A 17,181-nucleotide genomic window follows, 5' to 3' on the forward strand; every position below is an offset into this window, starting at 1 on the left:
AAGTAATTTCATGGTGTTCAAACCCACAGAATAGGTCTTCTAATGCGTTGCATCCTAAATAAATAAAGTTTGTGTATTGCAAAAGGAACCACCCCTTTTTCTGTGATGCCATCTAAGGGCAACAGAAGGCAAACAGGGTTGCCATATGTATTCTTAGCCTTTTACATGCAAACTTCCTATACGATGGAAGCTGTATTACTTTGCTGCATTTTTCCGCAAGCGGCGCTACCCTAAAACTTACCGCCCATCCCTTCCTGATCCTGACTTCACTTGTTCAATGAACAGTCAGTCAGAAACAGGGCATTTCAGGTAAAAGCACACCCTGAGATCTAACACAGTGGTGAAGGAAATAAAAAATGCACTGGATGACAGCTTGAACACTAGAATATAATTACATAAAGAAAACTGTACATGTGGAAAGAAAAAAACATTCTTGTGTTTCCTATTGACAATAGCTGTATTGTAGCTTTAGTTTAATAGAGTTAAAAGTTAAACAATTAGAGGTTTAGATGTAGCGTGTTATTGTCAGTTAACATGTTCTCCAGGGTGATGGGGGGGTTGGTATACTCATTATAAGATGGGTGCTAGATAAAATATTTTAAATCTGGAGTCATTATAGGAGGGTTATGTTTACCAAAATGAATAAACTGCAAGAAGAAAACTATGGTAACCATAGTATGCCTTCATCAGACGAGTAAGAGCAAAATACAAAAAGGAAGGACATTTCCTTGAAACCGCATGTGCTTAACAATGGCCAAATCTTGGCAAGGACCATACATTCTATAGCAGAATCCACATAAATGTAATTTATTCAGAGGGTGCATACATACATAAATACACAGAACAAAAGGTTCTGTTTTATGGTTATAACATCATTTTGGTCACCAATGGCGAAGAGTGTCTGCTTAAACCTTAGTCAGCTGATACAGAATATGGTACAAACCGACAGAACCTTTCCCAAAAGGATGACAAAGTGATGTCTTCTACCTTCTATGCACAGTGAGAACGATGATTATATATACTCTGGCAGATGTACAGACATATAGAATTATATCACAGTGTAGTAGGTTTGCACAATGGCTGGTCTATCTAAATCTCCAGCTGGTTGACTGTTACTAGAGTTGGTCGGAACCCATTTTCTGACTACTGTTGATTTCTTAGCAATGCTAAATAAAAATGCTATGCATTGAAGTTTGAAGTCAATATTGGACTATAAATACACGGATTTATCACTGTGGTTCTGCAGAGAAATTTGCACGCCTGACTCTAAAATCTAAATCTTGACGTGTCGCATGTCAGCGGCATCAGAAAAAACAAACCCTTCCCCAAAGTGACTTTTCCATGAGGATCAGGCATTAAAATACGTTAGATATAACAATAATAAATGAGAGAATATTGTGCATTCCTGTCACGGTCTCCCAGCTAGCGTCTGACAGCCAGTCCTAATGAACAGCTCATGAAGCCATTTTACATTTTGGCATAGTTCATCCCCAGATATCAAAAGGTTTTGATTAAATATAATTATGGTGCTTTTTTAATTATCGTATTTTTTATTATCCTTTTTAGCTATCTAGAGGGGCCTGGTTTAACCTTTTTATTTATAAATGGGATAATATTCAGAAGTAAGTTAAAGTGAGGATGAATTATGGAAATTGGAGTGTGTCAAGACAGATAGAGAGAGACCAGAAAGAAAAAGGGAGCGGGAGAGGGGTGAAATAAACTATAGGAGACTGGCAGGGGTAATGGGAGAAGGAACACAGAGGAAAGGGAACGACAAATGCGATAAACAATAGGTTAAGGAAAAATGGATGAAGGTGGGGAGAAAAGAGGTTTACAACATGGGGAGTGGGGTGATGGGATTCTATAAAGAAGAATGTCGGAAACAATGGAGGGACAGGATAGGAATACAGCACATATAGGAGGAGGAAGAATTTGAAGAGAAAATAAAAGCACAGGACTGAAACATATTGAAGGTACATGAAGGAAGAGATAAAACAAATACATAAAGAAATATGGCTAAGCAGATTGATGCCAGAATAAGGGAGAGAGGGTCTTTTTGGAGGACAGATGAATGGTTGACGACATTTTGGATATTATAAAGGGACATTTCAACATAATGGTTATGCTTATCACTGTGTGCTATGGCATCACATGTGTTAAAAATACACATTAGACACTGCCTACGTACAGCACTTCATTAACCTCTGCCTTACTGAAAGGATGAGCAACGCTGCTCTGCTGACACGTCACAAAGCAAGACTTGACTTCATCTGCAATGGCCATTATTCACACGTGTCTCATACAACCTTGTGACATCTTACAATAATGAGGTTATTATCTCTCCCGCTGCTCCCGACAGACCATCTCAAAAAGGCAGACATCATGTACCAACAGCGGTTCAACTTAATCAGCAACAGCTCAGCAAGAGGGGACCACTGATCAATTAGCGATATATATATATAATATATATATACATAGCGAGAGAGACGCTGCCAGAACATTCCACGTCTTACACAGTTTGTTCTTAATTTATGTGGAACAAATGCTCCCCTTCGCTTAAAGATTGCTGCTAGTGATGTGCACCCTTGTACAGGCACACAGACTGTTTGTGTGTTATTGGATGATGGTTTGGACACAGAATTCGTATTCTTTATATGAAAATGTCCCTACATCATTTCTAATACATCCATCAGTCACCTGTTCTCCAAAAAAGCTTGCACTCTTTCATCAATCTGCCAAGTATACTTTGTAGGGCATTGCTCACCACCCAAGTGCTGAAAAGGTTAAGGTTTCTGCCTTCTACATTATGTAACTTTCTGAGAACAATGATTTGGATTCCCGCAGAGTTTTCCTTCTGCAGATGATCAAACATTTGTATATTACTGTCTGCAATTGGGAAGCACGCCGAGGCCTGGTGTGTGGGTCCGGCACCTCCGCCCTTTTCGTTACAAGTAAACTGTTCTGATGCTAGCTGTGCACGGACAGAAATATCACTAGCCTTAATTGTACTACGGCTGCATGTTAATTATTCCTAACAATTCCGTATACGGCGATACAAATAGAGAAGAGACATTTCTAATAGTAATACAGGCAGCGCTTCTAAAGAGGTTTATCATAATGGTGTTTTTTAAGCAACCATTAAAACTACGGGGCTTTAATTGAAACTATTTTCTTAATGAGGTATATAAATGACATGGATGTAAATAAAGTCATTATACGTGGCGATAGAGAATGAATACTCAGTGTTGCGGCAAAAGAGGACCTATTTCATACGGATGAGGCATTCCAATGCGATAGTGCTGTTTGATGAGGAGAAATGGATCTTACCTTGGAAGGGTTGAGTGCTGTAATCACCCACACACAGTGTGCGTTACTATCATACTGGACTGGGAAATTAGGGGAAGTGATGACCCCAGAAGGTCCCCGTAAATGAGCATTGCACATTCGCGCTGTGAGGGAAAAAAGCAAAGAGGTCTGTTATATGACAAGGACAGCAACACGCAACACATATCCGTGCCTGCCGACTGCAGACATAGAATCTCTAGTCTAATCTAGGTTTTTCATGTGGCTTCAATGAGCAGGTATGCATGAAACCAATAATTGCTATGTTGTCTGCTGTATGTGGAGACAAAGAACGGTGGATCTGAAGACCAATACCCTAACTAACCATAGCACAATAAAGCACATATGTTAGACACTTCATTCCTGATGTAATTTTCCTAAAGAAGCAACCCAAAGATTATCTGGAGGTCAAGAGTCATTAGATGGCCAGTATAAGTTGGTCTTTATACAGGACGTAGACACAGAGCCCAGGCAAATGCAGGACGTATGTGATCATATGCCCCCATTTCCCTAGCAATTAGGAATACGAACACTGCATTGTCCGACGTTCACAGTGCCTGCATGTTTGGCAGTGAAAAGCTTATGCAGGGCTGTACTGTTCCGAATCTCTTACAAAAAACTGGGCAGCAAACCGATCTGTGGTCCTTTACTGTTTTTAGCAAAGGATGACAGTTTTTTCCCTATACCTCCCTGCATACAGAAAGGGTTCGTGGCGAGTGAGTGGCGTTGAATAACAAGTGTTGCTAGGACATTGCGGCAGTAAAACAAGATGATGCCGCACCGAGGAATCACATTGATGAGTGTTAATTAAGAAGGGCCAAGCCATCGTGTTGCACAAAATCACTTGACAGGCTTGGTGCCCAAGTGCCAGCTTTTCTGGAAGGGAGAGCAGAGGGTTAACTTGTTTCTAAGTGACCTTGTGACAAGACTGTATGGGGGAGAGTGAGAGGAGGGAAGTCATTCATTACTGTACAAAAGGTAGTGACAATTATTTGCCATTCAATTTACAGAACCTCTGCAATCCATCATGCCCCAGCCAGGCACGTCCTGCTCCACTGTTTGATGTAATGTTAAAGCTCCCTCTCTACCGCCACGCTCCCCCCCCCCTCCACCTCATGCCTGGCGGATTGACAGACGCATTGCTACATTTTTATGACACGTGCCTCAAGCTTCACAAGGGTCTCCCTCAACTCTTTCAGGCTCTGGTGGAACATGTATGGGTGGAACATGTATGTGGTTCAGGGGGGCAGGCCCCTAAAAGTTTCTTCGTGACATCTACTGCTAATGATTTCTGTAATTATGTATAACCAGGTACACTGGGTAATTTATGTATTACGCTTGTGGAATCTGCTAAATGTTTATAAATGCAGTGTAAAACTTTAATAGACTAGCCCCATTATATAAATGAGTTTAGATTTCACACATATTCAGAGAGATGGGCATTCAGATCCACAATAGGATGGATCAGGGGGGAGAGGGAGACCCCTCAACACAGTTTGTAGAGGAACCATAACATATTATGTTACACTTCTTGGAACACGGTGGAAATTGTGTTATAATCTGACATCATCCCCTGTAGGGAAAATGGATTAAGTGTGTCCAGACTTAAGTCAAGGTCTCTGGTGACAAATGTATATTTAGTTCAGTGACGACTATAATACAAGTTATGGATCTGTCAAAAAGATGGCTGATGACAATAAAGTGCTTTTTATACTAGCTGTCTAACTATTTCAGGGATAGCTTTTACTTGTGGATAGTGGAAAAGCAACAGTTCAGATCTCAGTTTATGTCTCTGCTCCTGTATAGGCATGGATTTTAACAACAAGGTCAAAGAATCATGTGCTGACTCTATACTTAATATACTTATATACTTAATAAACCCAGGTTACAGTTCCTACAAGTCATTAAGGTCAAATTAAATAACATTTGTTAAATTAATTAAATTAATGGTTCTTCATAGCAAGTTGAAGAAAATAAACAGATCCAAAGAAAACCATCAACCAGATACTTTTATACAACATGATATTGATCTAAAACATTTTTTTTACTAATGTAAATGTTTTAGTGGTATCAAGTATAAATTAAATAAAAACATCCTTTGTAATGGAACATTCTATTTAAGTTTCCATTTCTTATTGCTTTAGGTGTATTTTATCCGCTGACCTAAAGAGGTTACCTGTGGGTTCTCGTGAAGCTCAGGAAAGCAGTGCCTTCAGCAAATTTGGATCAGTTATATTGATGCGCTCTGTATTAATCCTTTATGATACTTTTTGGTTCCGCCATATCCATATTAACCTTTAATTAGTCAATTTGCCTCATGGAGCACCACATCAAAACAGTTCCTTTACAATGACTTATTAAAAGTGAAATTGGCACTGTTTTAGCAAGAAACACAAATGTAAAGAAACTACTATACTAATTAGTTGAAGACATGAATAAGGAAGGAACCATAATGTCTTAAAAGCCTGCATTTTGTACCCTCTTTTTCAGCCAATAGCAGTATCAACTTTAAAACACTGATTTCTTCAGTAAAATAGTTTTTAAAAATATTCAAAATATGCCATTTCTGGATAATCTTGCCTTTGATGCTCTGTTAGCATTACCTTATGTACTGAGAAATGGCATCAGGAAAACTAACCTCAACATATAAGGTTGTCATTATTAGTTATTAAAAATTTTATTATATAAATTTAAAAGGTAAAATATTAGTATTTAAGAATAAAAACTGCATCGTGTTGGATGGGGAATGAGGTCAAATTATGATGCAGTAAATCCATTGGTGCATTTCTCGGCTACTAACGAAAAATAATTAGAGTGACCTTCTGCTTGATGGAAGCACGTAGACATACAGCACACTAAAAGCAACTAACAGTTAATCCTCTCTGGACTCAAGATCATAGCTTAGGTCTCCCTGCTGCTCCCTGGTGCACATATACTCCAATTCCCAGATATCATTAACTGAGCTATAGACAGTGCAGGTCACTGCAGGCTCAAATGGAACCATATAGCTTGGAAGACACGCTATCTCCTTGTGGAGATCTGCACGATAACACAAATTAGCAAGAAACTGAAATATGTAGAACATCAGCAATGTGGGAGTTAAAGGTGGTTATATAGCAAGAGTGCAGAGGAAGCAGCGATGTTGGTAGAAGAAACCACTCACTATACTGTTTAGATTTCAATACGAGAATAAGAGACATCCTATATGGAAGCCGCCCGAGGAGCTTGAAGGCTAGGCTTTTTCAACATAAATATAAACTAAAATTATGTTTGAAGTACCCAAATAACAGAAGAGAGGGTGATGAACAAATTACTCAAATGCTGAACAGGTTTCTAGAGAGTGTTAATTATTGAGTACTGTATTTAAATGATTGTTACCTCGGCATACAGGTCGGTGGTCGCTCCATGCAACAAGCGTGGCACTCATTTTCACGCAAGTGATGCTCTTGGAACCTTGTAGCTCATACCCATCATTACACATGAACTGGATGCTGTAGCTTAGCCTGGCAGGACGACAACACGTAAACAGAGTATTAAAGACCTTGCCAAGAACAAATGGTACAGTGCAGATAATGGCATGTTATCAGTAAGAGAAGAAACAAGCCACCCAACCTTCGCCCCTTCCTTTATTACCTCCACGTTGCTCATACTACAACACTTTTTTTTTCTACAGAAAATATATATCATATACCCCCTCTGCTGACCTGTTATAACATGGATGAACTAGCTTTTTTGAGAGTTTTCTGAATCTGATCTTCTGTGTTGAAAAGATAAACATCAACCCATCTCTTCATAAACACAACATAATGTGCAGTATTGATATCCAATATAGGTTAAACTCAAATGATTTATTGTATTATCATTAGCTATGGCAATTAAAAAAAAATGTTCCCACGTAAGAAAGAGGACAGTTGAGCAATACACTTCAAGCCACGTTTGACAGAAGAAAAGATCATTCCTGTTCGTATGCGAAGTCAAAGGTTACTTTCTAAGTTAATTGAATCTTTCTCTCTAACAAATGACTGCTTCATTATAAAACATTAGAAATTGTTAAAATTTAAATTATTTCACAGTTCAATCATAACTCAAAAAATGTAATATTGCGTATATTAGCACTTTAAGGGATCACCTTAGTTAGATTTAGCCATAAAACACTAAATCTATGTGTCCTGCTGTTGAACTATTAAAAATACAACAGATAGAATATTTATGTTATTACGTCCATACGGCATTGCAGAAAAATGCAATGATTTATGAATACATTGAAATATAGGAAGAAATGAATTATTCTTCCCTTGTGACTAAAATTATTACAAAATATTTGCCCTCCGACCTATTCTAGTTTTCAATGATGAAATTATGCATTTATTATGCCTGTAGCACCTAAGCTTCGAATCTCAAGAAGAGAACAATATTTAAAGTAGCTTTCGTGGAAAAAAAGAGGATTGGCATTTTTTTTTGTTTCTTACATTTTCCACAGTTACCGTATTTGCTTGATTATAAGACATGGTTTTTTTCAGAGCAAATGCTCTGAAAAATACCCCTCGTCTTATAATCGGTGTCGTTTTATAATCAGACCTCAAATAGGTCTGACTATGAGACTAAGATCCAGATCCCCCGCAGCGCTGCTGGGGACCTGGATCCTCCTGTCTTATGCCCCCCCCCAAACTTACCGGTGCTTCTGATTCCCCGGTGTGTAGCCGGGCAGCGTGTAGACGGTGCGCGGAACTCTGACAACCAGAGTGGCATATAGAGGTATAAGGCATTTCTGGAGGCAGAGTGGCACATAGGGAGTCAAAAGGCATATCATGGGGCACAGTGGCATATAGAGGGTTAAAAGGCATATAATGGGGCACGGTGGCATTTAGAGGGTTAAAAGGCAAATCATGGGGCACAGTGGCATATAGGGGGTATGAGGCATTTCTGGGGCAGAGTGGCAAGCCTGGGGGCAGATGTGCATAACTGGGGGGGACAGGTTGGCAAATAAAGGAAATAAAAACAAAATATTTTTCTCAATCATAGCTTTTATTTAAAAAAAAATAGTTTACATAGTTTACATGAATTAACATTTACTGGTAAAACTTATATTCAGGCTTTTTCTTTTTTTCCTAAATTAATATTCAGATTTTGGGGGGGTCGTCTTATAATCAGGGTCGTCTTATAATCGAGCAAATACGGTATATCTCCATTTTATTTGAAAATTATTATTTGTGAGATGAGTAGAGATTTTTATTTTTTTTCACCAAAAAAAAGAATAGTCAAACCATATTACAGCATCCCAACGGAAGAAAATGCTCTACCAAAACTAATTTAGATCTATATCCTTTAGAAAGTCTGTGTACACATCTTCTTATAATTATAGCATTATCGCATATCCTTTGAAATGGAAGGATTTAGTCTGCTGGAAAGTAAGGTTTGTATTGTTTTTTTAGAGGATGAAACCGGACATTCTTCTCTGATTATGAAGAATCTTTAGGCTGCTAGAAGTTGATTGAATACAGAAACAGAGGAAAAGGGCTTCTCACCTGAAATCAGAACCTATTCTTGTTCCTTGTTCCGGAATTCCTGGGTCGGGACACATGTGGTGTCCTTGGTACACACCCACCTGAGTTGCTAAAATGCAAAAGAGAGAGTATACACAGAGGAATCACTCTGCACATCACTACGTGGAATTGTGACACTGCTTGATAATGCAAACACATATAGTATACAATTACTGCAATTTTTTTTTAGGATTCGGTATGATTTATTCACAAGCAACTGAATGGATATGATTAACCTCCCTACTGCCAAAAATTACATTTATATACATTCATCATTTGGAAATGGCATTTCTGATTACTTATATTTCTATTCAAAGTAACAGCTTAACATTTCTGCAGTGAAACTGCATTTCATTATGAAAAAAAAAATAAAAAATCCACATACATATTTCGCTGCAATAACACCGCCCCCACAGGGCAAGTAAAAACAAGATTAAGTTGGCTCTGCAGAGCTCAGAGGTTTAGCTTGTACCCTGTACACAAAATAAATGATAAATAAGAAGTGTTAGCATGAGCACGTGGGTAGCGTGCCACCCTAGAATCAGGGTAAAATGTGCTGCGCACAGGCTATGATCGTGTGTACAACTGATTTGGGGCTATTATGCATATCCCACAAACCAGGTCAGATGACCTTGTATTTAATGAAGATTTAATACAACATCACCCACTTCCTTGGTGACCAGAGCTTACTGGAATAAATGCTCTCTGCGCACACACACAAAAAAGCACACACGCACACCACCAGTACAGTGTAAGGAGAGAACATATAGAGAGGTGTACGGATGTTTCCATTATCTGGAAACGTTACTGGGATTGCTTAATATGAAACACGTGAATTGTCAATGTGACCAATATGAAAAATAAACTTGAAGCAAAAAACAACAAAACAAAAAAAAAATACACATTTTCATTAGCGCTAAAACACTACTTTGTACTGTAACCAATTCTACAAATATATATTATTAATTGCTTTTGTTCACCCATAATCATGCACATAATTGAAACAAGTGACTGCAATTCAGCTAATGTCTGTCACAAATTACTCCCAGACAAAGCCACTGGAAACACTAAAATGTTATCACAATATGATTCACATACATTATACAAAGTCACATGCTATACCAGTTTGTACTTTATCTGAAGGCATCCTGAGCAGTATATAGTCAGGCGTCCAAAGATTCTTTAATAGGTGTGTCTATGTATAATATATACGGTATATATATGAATATATACATAATATATACACAGTATATATATATATATATATATATATAGTAAGATATCTATCTGAAATAGATAGAAAGGTAGATAGATAGGTAGATAGATAGATAGATAGATAGATAGATAGATAGATAGATAGATAGATAGATAGATAGATAGATGAAATGAATGTGTACCAAACTGCTCCTTTAAAAAAATATATAAAAAGAAAAAAGAAAATGGATAAGGTGGAATAAGAAGTCTAAATAACATAACCATAGGTAGTAAGGCTGTTTGAAAGAAAAAGATACATTACCTTCTTGAGAGGATGATGATTGCTATTGTTTATTACACCTGTTTTGCTCCATTTACATTATTTTTTAAAGGCATTGCATTTATAAAACATAAACTGGTTTTGCTTTTGGTTTATGAAAGCTTTGCTAATCATTCATTCAATGTGATAAGAGAACTGGTTTTACATATCTATACCAGGTCATTTAAGCACATAAAGTGAAGATAGTTGTATCAGATATAAATCAAAAGATAAAAAGATATGGTGGGACAGGAGAATAACAGGAGAGATGGTAATAGAGAAGGGGGATAATGAATATGGGAGATAGAGGCTAGGTGGTAAGGACTAACAGATGAGAGGGTACAATGGAAAGAGACAGTGGTTAATAGGATATGATTATGGTAACAGGTCAGGATTAAATCGGAGAGGAGTAATAGGCTTAAGGTGCAAAGGTTGAGGTCTTTAGATCTGCAGTTCAAAGTACACAAATGTTTAAGGGAAAATGTGACAGTGGTATGAAACAGTGATACATGAGCAACAGAGTATCAGCTTTATGCATCTCTTATGGAACTGAACACTAAAAGGCTCTGACGTATCAATAAATTTGACCCTTTTTAGGAGCCTAAACATTCACAACCATCTGCTGCACCAGTACTAGCTCCACTGCTGCCAACATCAATTAGAAGAATGTAAATCCATTTAGAAAAGCATAACACTCCTGATAAAAGGTAAATGATACTTGTGTTCATTATATTCACTATCCTACGTACATATGCCCATGAACACACGTATGTAAGAACCAACTTGACAAGGAGGTTTCACAAGAGCTAAGAGCAGATGGACCTTTGCCATCTTCTACAATAAACCCATTTCCATTTATCAAGCGTTGATGGTAGTGGTAAGAAAGTCAAAGAGAGGTTTATGGTCACCTATTCAGCCACATTACTTCATAAAGGGATGCATCATTGTTAGAGAGTCAGAAGCATGAGAGAGCCCTGAGGAGATAATGTGTCGTCGTAATGAGAAATGCTCAAGTAAATATTTAATACTCTTTTAAACGTTTTATATGATGAACCTTGCAAGACAGGAAAAGTAATCTCGTGACGAAGAAACAAGAGTGAATGAATGAATAGTATACGAAGCAGTGAACATGGATGGTAGATGGATATTACGAAGACAGGAACAAATGGATAGGAGGATGTGAAAGACCAAGGGTTATCGAACAGAGCTACAAATTCAATGCAGAAAAGATTCAGGTATATATGGGAAAAACGAAATTGAACAGAAAGAGAGAAAAAAAACTGTTTTGTGGAAAGTTAGAGGAACCAAGGTTATACAGATCAAAACTGAAATAAAAAAAACATGGTATTTCATGATGGTGAACATGGGGCACCTAAACAGACAGGACAGGAGAATTAAGTAGTAGATAATGGTCAATAAGAAGCACAGATAGGCAAGATATTTGGGAAGAAATTGTGTCATGGAGAAGCATTTTAAGTTTAAAATAACAAACCAAAGAAAGCATGCACTCAATGATAGCATTAGACAGAGTTTGTATGCAGCTGCACTCATTCACATACCACTAGATGGGTGACAAGGTGATCAAGACAAGAGATGAATTCTTAATGTCACAAGGGAAGACATTCCTAACATGACTCCTGACACCAACAAGCTGTAGTAATGACAGAAACTGCTATAACTCAAGCCCTGCTCCTCTTTCTTTTGGTCAGATTGACAGCTAGGATGTATTTACTGAAAATGAAAAATAAATAAACCAACTAAAAATGAGAGGTCAGTATCAAGAACCTCGGAATACTGAGAAATGGATGCGTATAAGAGAAGCTCAAGAATAAGATTGGATTGTGAAATCCATTGAGGTTACATAGCACTATTAAAGAACAAATAAAACTTGCCGATTATTACAGAAAAAAGCAGCAAACAGACTGGTAAATTAGCTTCATGTTTATACTTTGACCTCTATGCTCCATGTACAGTATGATAAAGTTGTCCTCTGCCCTTTAAACAACTAGAGATTGCCTATTTAGATGCATCACTCCAGATGTGACTCCTGAAGAATAGAAGATGTAGTTTACAGCATGTTGTACATATTTTCATACCAACTTATTCTCTCATAGTCTCTTGGGTTTCATGATATAACCAGTGATCCATGTATTACACCTAATCAAATGTGTCCTTAATACGCCAACCCTAGAAGTATTTAATGGTTGATTAAACTACATGGCGCAATTACTGCTCATTAATGCTCATTTTTACTAATTAATAAAGGTGACTTTTTTTTTTCAACTCTTAACCTAGTTTGGCCCAAGTGTCAACTTTAAATTAATAATACCGTATATCAGATGCCAATGTTTTAGTGCAGATTTACATTATAACACACAAATACAACACAGATCCATATTATGCTGCTGTCTGAGAAAACACATTTTATGATGGAGAAATCTCTTCTTTCACACCTTGAAGCTTTCAAAATATATACTACCACAACAGGGGTTTTTACTCAGGAAGCTAGGTTGGCATTTTCCTTACGTATTGATATAAATTGCCGCATAATCTCAAGTGTAAATTTTCCTGATAAAAAAATATGATATATTTACATTGTTCCTACAATAAATTGTGTAACCTTCATACACAAGGGCATATTATATTCAAGATTCTGCAGTGTCTGCTTTGTGACAGTGTTTGTAGAACGGTAGGGGCAAGTTAATTTCTTCTATTCATCGCACACTCAAAAGCAAGTGTTAGAAGTGACTTAGCGCTCGTTCACTAAAGCAGGAGAGTTGTAGCTCCATATCACTGACTTCACTTTACATTAAAAAGGTTCACCCCCAATGAGCCCCCAGCTCTCAGAATGGATTTCCTGGCCATGTATAGAGCATAAATTAACTTGCAGAGAATATCTTGAAAGTCACCATGCATTGTGCAGGGCCAGCTCAGCCAGGGATGGTCCTTTATAATCCATAGCTAGTGCCAGAACTTGAAACCCCAGCTCTCCTGCCAACACCATGCTTTAGTCAATAAACATATATAGTTGCTATAATTTGCATTAATAAAGTCTCTTTCTCACTTTTTCAGAGCCCTGTGGTAAAATTGCAAGCTCGGCAGTTCGGGAACATTTACATACAAAACATTGTTGAGACTTACTTTATGATTATACTGTATTCTAAAATGTTTTACACGGTTTACACATTTATTAATACTACAATGGCTCGGAACACATAGGTGAATGTTTGTTTCTTGCAACAAAAATAAAGATAGTGGGCTAGAAGTGATTGTCAAGTGCTGTTTCCATATTAAACATCCTAGAATCCAGTGGGTTGCACCCCCCATTGTAAATCAGTATTGTCCCCCTATCTTGGAAGTGAATCTTATGTACTCATGAGAGATTCTTTAGAATCATGCATGCGTATAGCGACGTTCAGACTTTTACTTGTATGTAACAGCAGCATTTACTCAATGGCTATGTTCCCTGGTTTTAGAGGGTTTTAAAGTAACTTTCATGACACAAGATGGGTAAAGTTACTCACAGGCAAGATCTTAAATCTGTTAAGAGTAGAGCAACCTGCGTCACCCCATCCTTACCTACGAGGGTCCGGGGTCCATCTATCCATCATGTGCTAGGTGAAACAGCTCTGAAACAGCAACTTAAATTATATCCCACTGAAATTAGTAAATTTAAAATAGTCGCTTGGGAAATTGGCTTTTTTGAGGGTTTTTTAAAGGCACTATTTTCCCTGAAATAAAGCATTTCACTGAAACAAGTGCTGTACAAGGTATATGACACACCCTGCATTTTTTTCAGTTTTACTTTATTGAGGTCTGGCTGGCACCATTAAGCACCTTGCAAAGTACACAATTAAAAGGCCTCCAAGACTTGCAGACTAAGCCCTTCACCTGGCACTGGCACTGCAGCCAAGCTACTGGAAAGACCAGGGGATTTGCAGATGACCTTTTCCCAGCTTAGACATAAGAATATAGAATAGTGTCCTTTACACAGGGATATTGTTGTCTGTGCTTTACCCACCAATCTCTGCAAAACAGAGAATTAGCGTTTTCAAAAGTACCAGGTGCAGGAGAACAACCTCAAAGCTTGAGTAAACAAGGAAAAGATGACGCATGGGTATGCATCTGCAGTTAAGTCTGTGCTTGTATGCCGATACTACTCTGAACTATAATTCACTTACACTGATGGACACCTCTATATTAGTATCTAGTTAACTGTTTATCAAAGACATTACTTATTCATCGGAAGACGACAAAGATTGAGCAACACTCCGAAATTTCATTTGTAATCTTACATTGAAAAAGAGACGGACATATCCATGATGGCCACCTCCATGCAATCTTGGTAGGATAGTAATACTGACATTTACAGCTACATTAAAATTCACCAAAGTTTATCTGCCAGAGGTTTGTGCTAAATGTTGTTTTGTTCACACCTCTGACACTGTAACGTTTTCCTACCTGGGTTACCTGTGCTTCATTCACTATCCAACTCTTGATACATGACCTAATGTTATGTCTGTCAATATCTTGGTGAATGTGGAAAACAAGACAATAGTAAAGCATCCCCTGCCCTCCCCAATAATATGGACAGGAGTATGAGAAACACCAAAGTGGTCTTGAGAAGGATGCATGATCTGGTAATGGCAATGTGTGAAGTAAAATTAACCAATACCAAACACTTACACACTGATGTCTTCTGGTTGGTGTCCTTGTTGGGGAGAAGCTTCACTCCTCTAGATTTCATTTCCATTTGCTTTTTCACTGGAAGGATTTTGACAAAACAGAAATTGAGCTGACTTTCTAGCACAGTGAAATAATCCAGAATGTTTTTTTAATAAGACTGAATAAACTGTTTTCATCATTCAGGGCTAGACGTAGACATTGGAAGCTTTCAGGTGAGTTCAGGGCTAGATGTAGACATTGGAAGCTTTCAGGTGAGTTCAGGGCTAGATGTAGACATTGGAAGCTTTCAGGTGAGTTCCCAAAATGATGCTGAACCCAGATGTGATAACTCTCCAGTGAAATCATAAAAATTGTCACTAGTATTTACTTGAGAACAACTTGACATGATCTAGTAGCTAAACAAGACTGGGTGCCCTGGATCCCAAAGTCTAACCCTAGAAGCTAAAGTTGGGAAAGAGCCCTTACTAATTCATCTTCAGTTAAACTTCAGAGTGGATTCCCATTGAATGTGTTCGGTTAAAAAGCAGGGTTTAAAAATAAGTTTGTATGCAATTCTTTAAAACCACCATTCCATCACACAGAACATTAGCTTTCCAATATAGTAAGTATAGCACTTAAAAGTGTAAAAATATAAAATGTATATAAAAATCTCATCATTTGGAGTCTTGGAGATTTTATTTTAATAAATCACTGTTTCTTGTTTTATGCATGCACACGCATACTTTTCATGTTCAAATTAATTTTACATATCCTTCTGTGGGTATTAAAGATACAATCTCCTGTTATATAACACAACCCAATCATCACACTTCTTCTACCAGAGCTCTAGATTTGGCCAAACATATGAACCATAAAAAACAGAAGTGAGCTTTAGAAAATGACATCCTTTTTGATAAATAAAGTTTAAGGATTTCAAACTGAAGCTACTCAATCCTGTGCAGTTGGACTACACGTCATTATCAGAGTACTAAAAAGGCATGTTTGTGAAACGCGTTGGAAAACAGGCAACTGCTTTAAAGTGCATTTTTTTATCATTATTGGGAGATTTGGGACACAAGTTTATTCCGACCCCCAAACGAATTGGCGCTCCACATCCCTACAACATATTGGTACTGTGGTAGACATAACTTTATTTGCCTTTAATGCCTCACTATCCAGTCATGCGGCAAAGTGATTCACATTAATTCATATATTAAGTTGTACTGCTTCTCTATGAGTTTCTTTATTAGTTGTGGTTTCTCAGAGAGACTCTGTTAAAGGAAACCTCATCTATGTCTACACAGAAACATAGAAATATAAAAAGTGACGACAAATAAGGACCCTTCGGCCCATCTAGTCTGCCCAACAGACACCGCAAAGAGTTCTGCGAGGAGATCTAAGAAGGATACATCAATCGATCATCTGGCCCCACTGCTGATGCTCATACTCGGACCTTACAAAGGGTTTACTTATCAGGCTGTCATAAGTTTTTTGTGTGAAAAAGTAATACATTGCATGCATAATAAGTGCTGGAAAATATGTTGAAATATAAATCATTACTAACATAAGGGAAGCAGGAGTACATAAAATATATAACATACAAAATTGTACACATTTCCATAAGCCAAGGAAGCAATTCTGCAAACACTACTTTTAATATAAGCAAGGTCTTTTAAGAGTGTAAAAAAAGAGTTTATTGCCACATAAATAAAATACACTACTTTGCGTACTCATTTAAGATAAGTAGGTTACAATGACACATACAAATTCCAGACTAGGCCCTTCACACAAAACACCTCCAACCACACTGTCTAAAACAAAAATGTACCTTTTTGGCAATTTAAAAATGGAAATATGGTTATTGTTGAATGTAATTCAGCTTCACGGGTTTTTTTAATATATTTTTTTATTTAAGATGTTCATGATGAACACCTGACAAATTTAATCTGCTGATTACTGTCCAAATCGACAGCCGTGTTGCTTGGCTGTGTATGTCCCCCAATATCTGGCATCCATGCAGTTATGCCACTGAAACTGTGGATGTTCCAAGGGAGCTGCGACGTGAGAATCTGCAATCAATATATTTCTGTCAATCTTTTTCAAATAAATAATTATAAA

At 37.5% G+C, this 17,181-nt stretch overlaps 1 protein-coding gene across 1 annotated transcript in view; it reads right to left on the bottom strand.

Moving 5' to 3' along the window:
* The window catches only part of LOC149301090 (CUB and sushi domain-containing protein 2-like), a 364,690-nt gene that overhangs the window by 122,882 nt on the left and 224,627 nt on the right, over window positions 1–17,181 (bottom strand). The window contains exons 7-10 of the mRNA XM_089484609.1: window positions 15,085–15,162; window positions 8,868–8,955; window positions 6,721–6,845; window positions 3,328–3,449 (exon numbers count right to left, since the gene is read on the bottom strand). Of these exons, the coding sequence (XP_089340735.1) occupies window positions 3,328–3,449; window positions 6,721–6,845; window positions 8,868–8,955; window positions 15,085–15,162 (413 nt within the window). The remainder of the gene's footprint in view (window positions 1–3,327; window positions 3,450–6,720; window positions 6,846–8,867; window positions 8,956–15,084; window positions 15,163–17,181) is intronic.

This window comes from Sceloporus occidentalis, unplaced genomic scaffold (assembly GCF_023333645.1).
Source record: "Sceloporus occidentalis isolate IW3139 unplaced genomic scaffold, rSceOcc1.0.p SCAF_22, whole genome shotgun sequence".
NCBI lineage: Eukaryota > Metazoa > Chordata > Lepidosauria > Squamata > Phrynosomatidae > Sceloporus > Sceloporus occidentalis.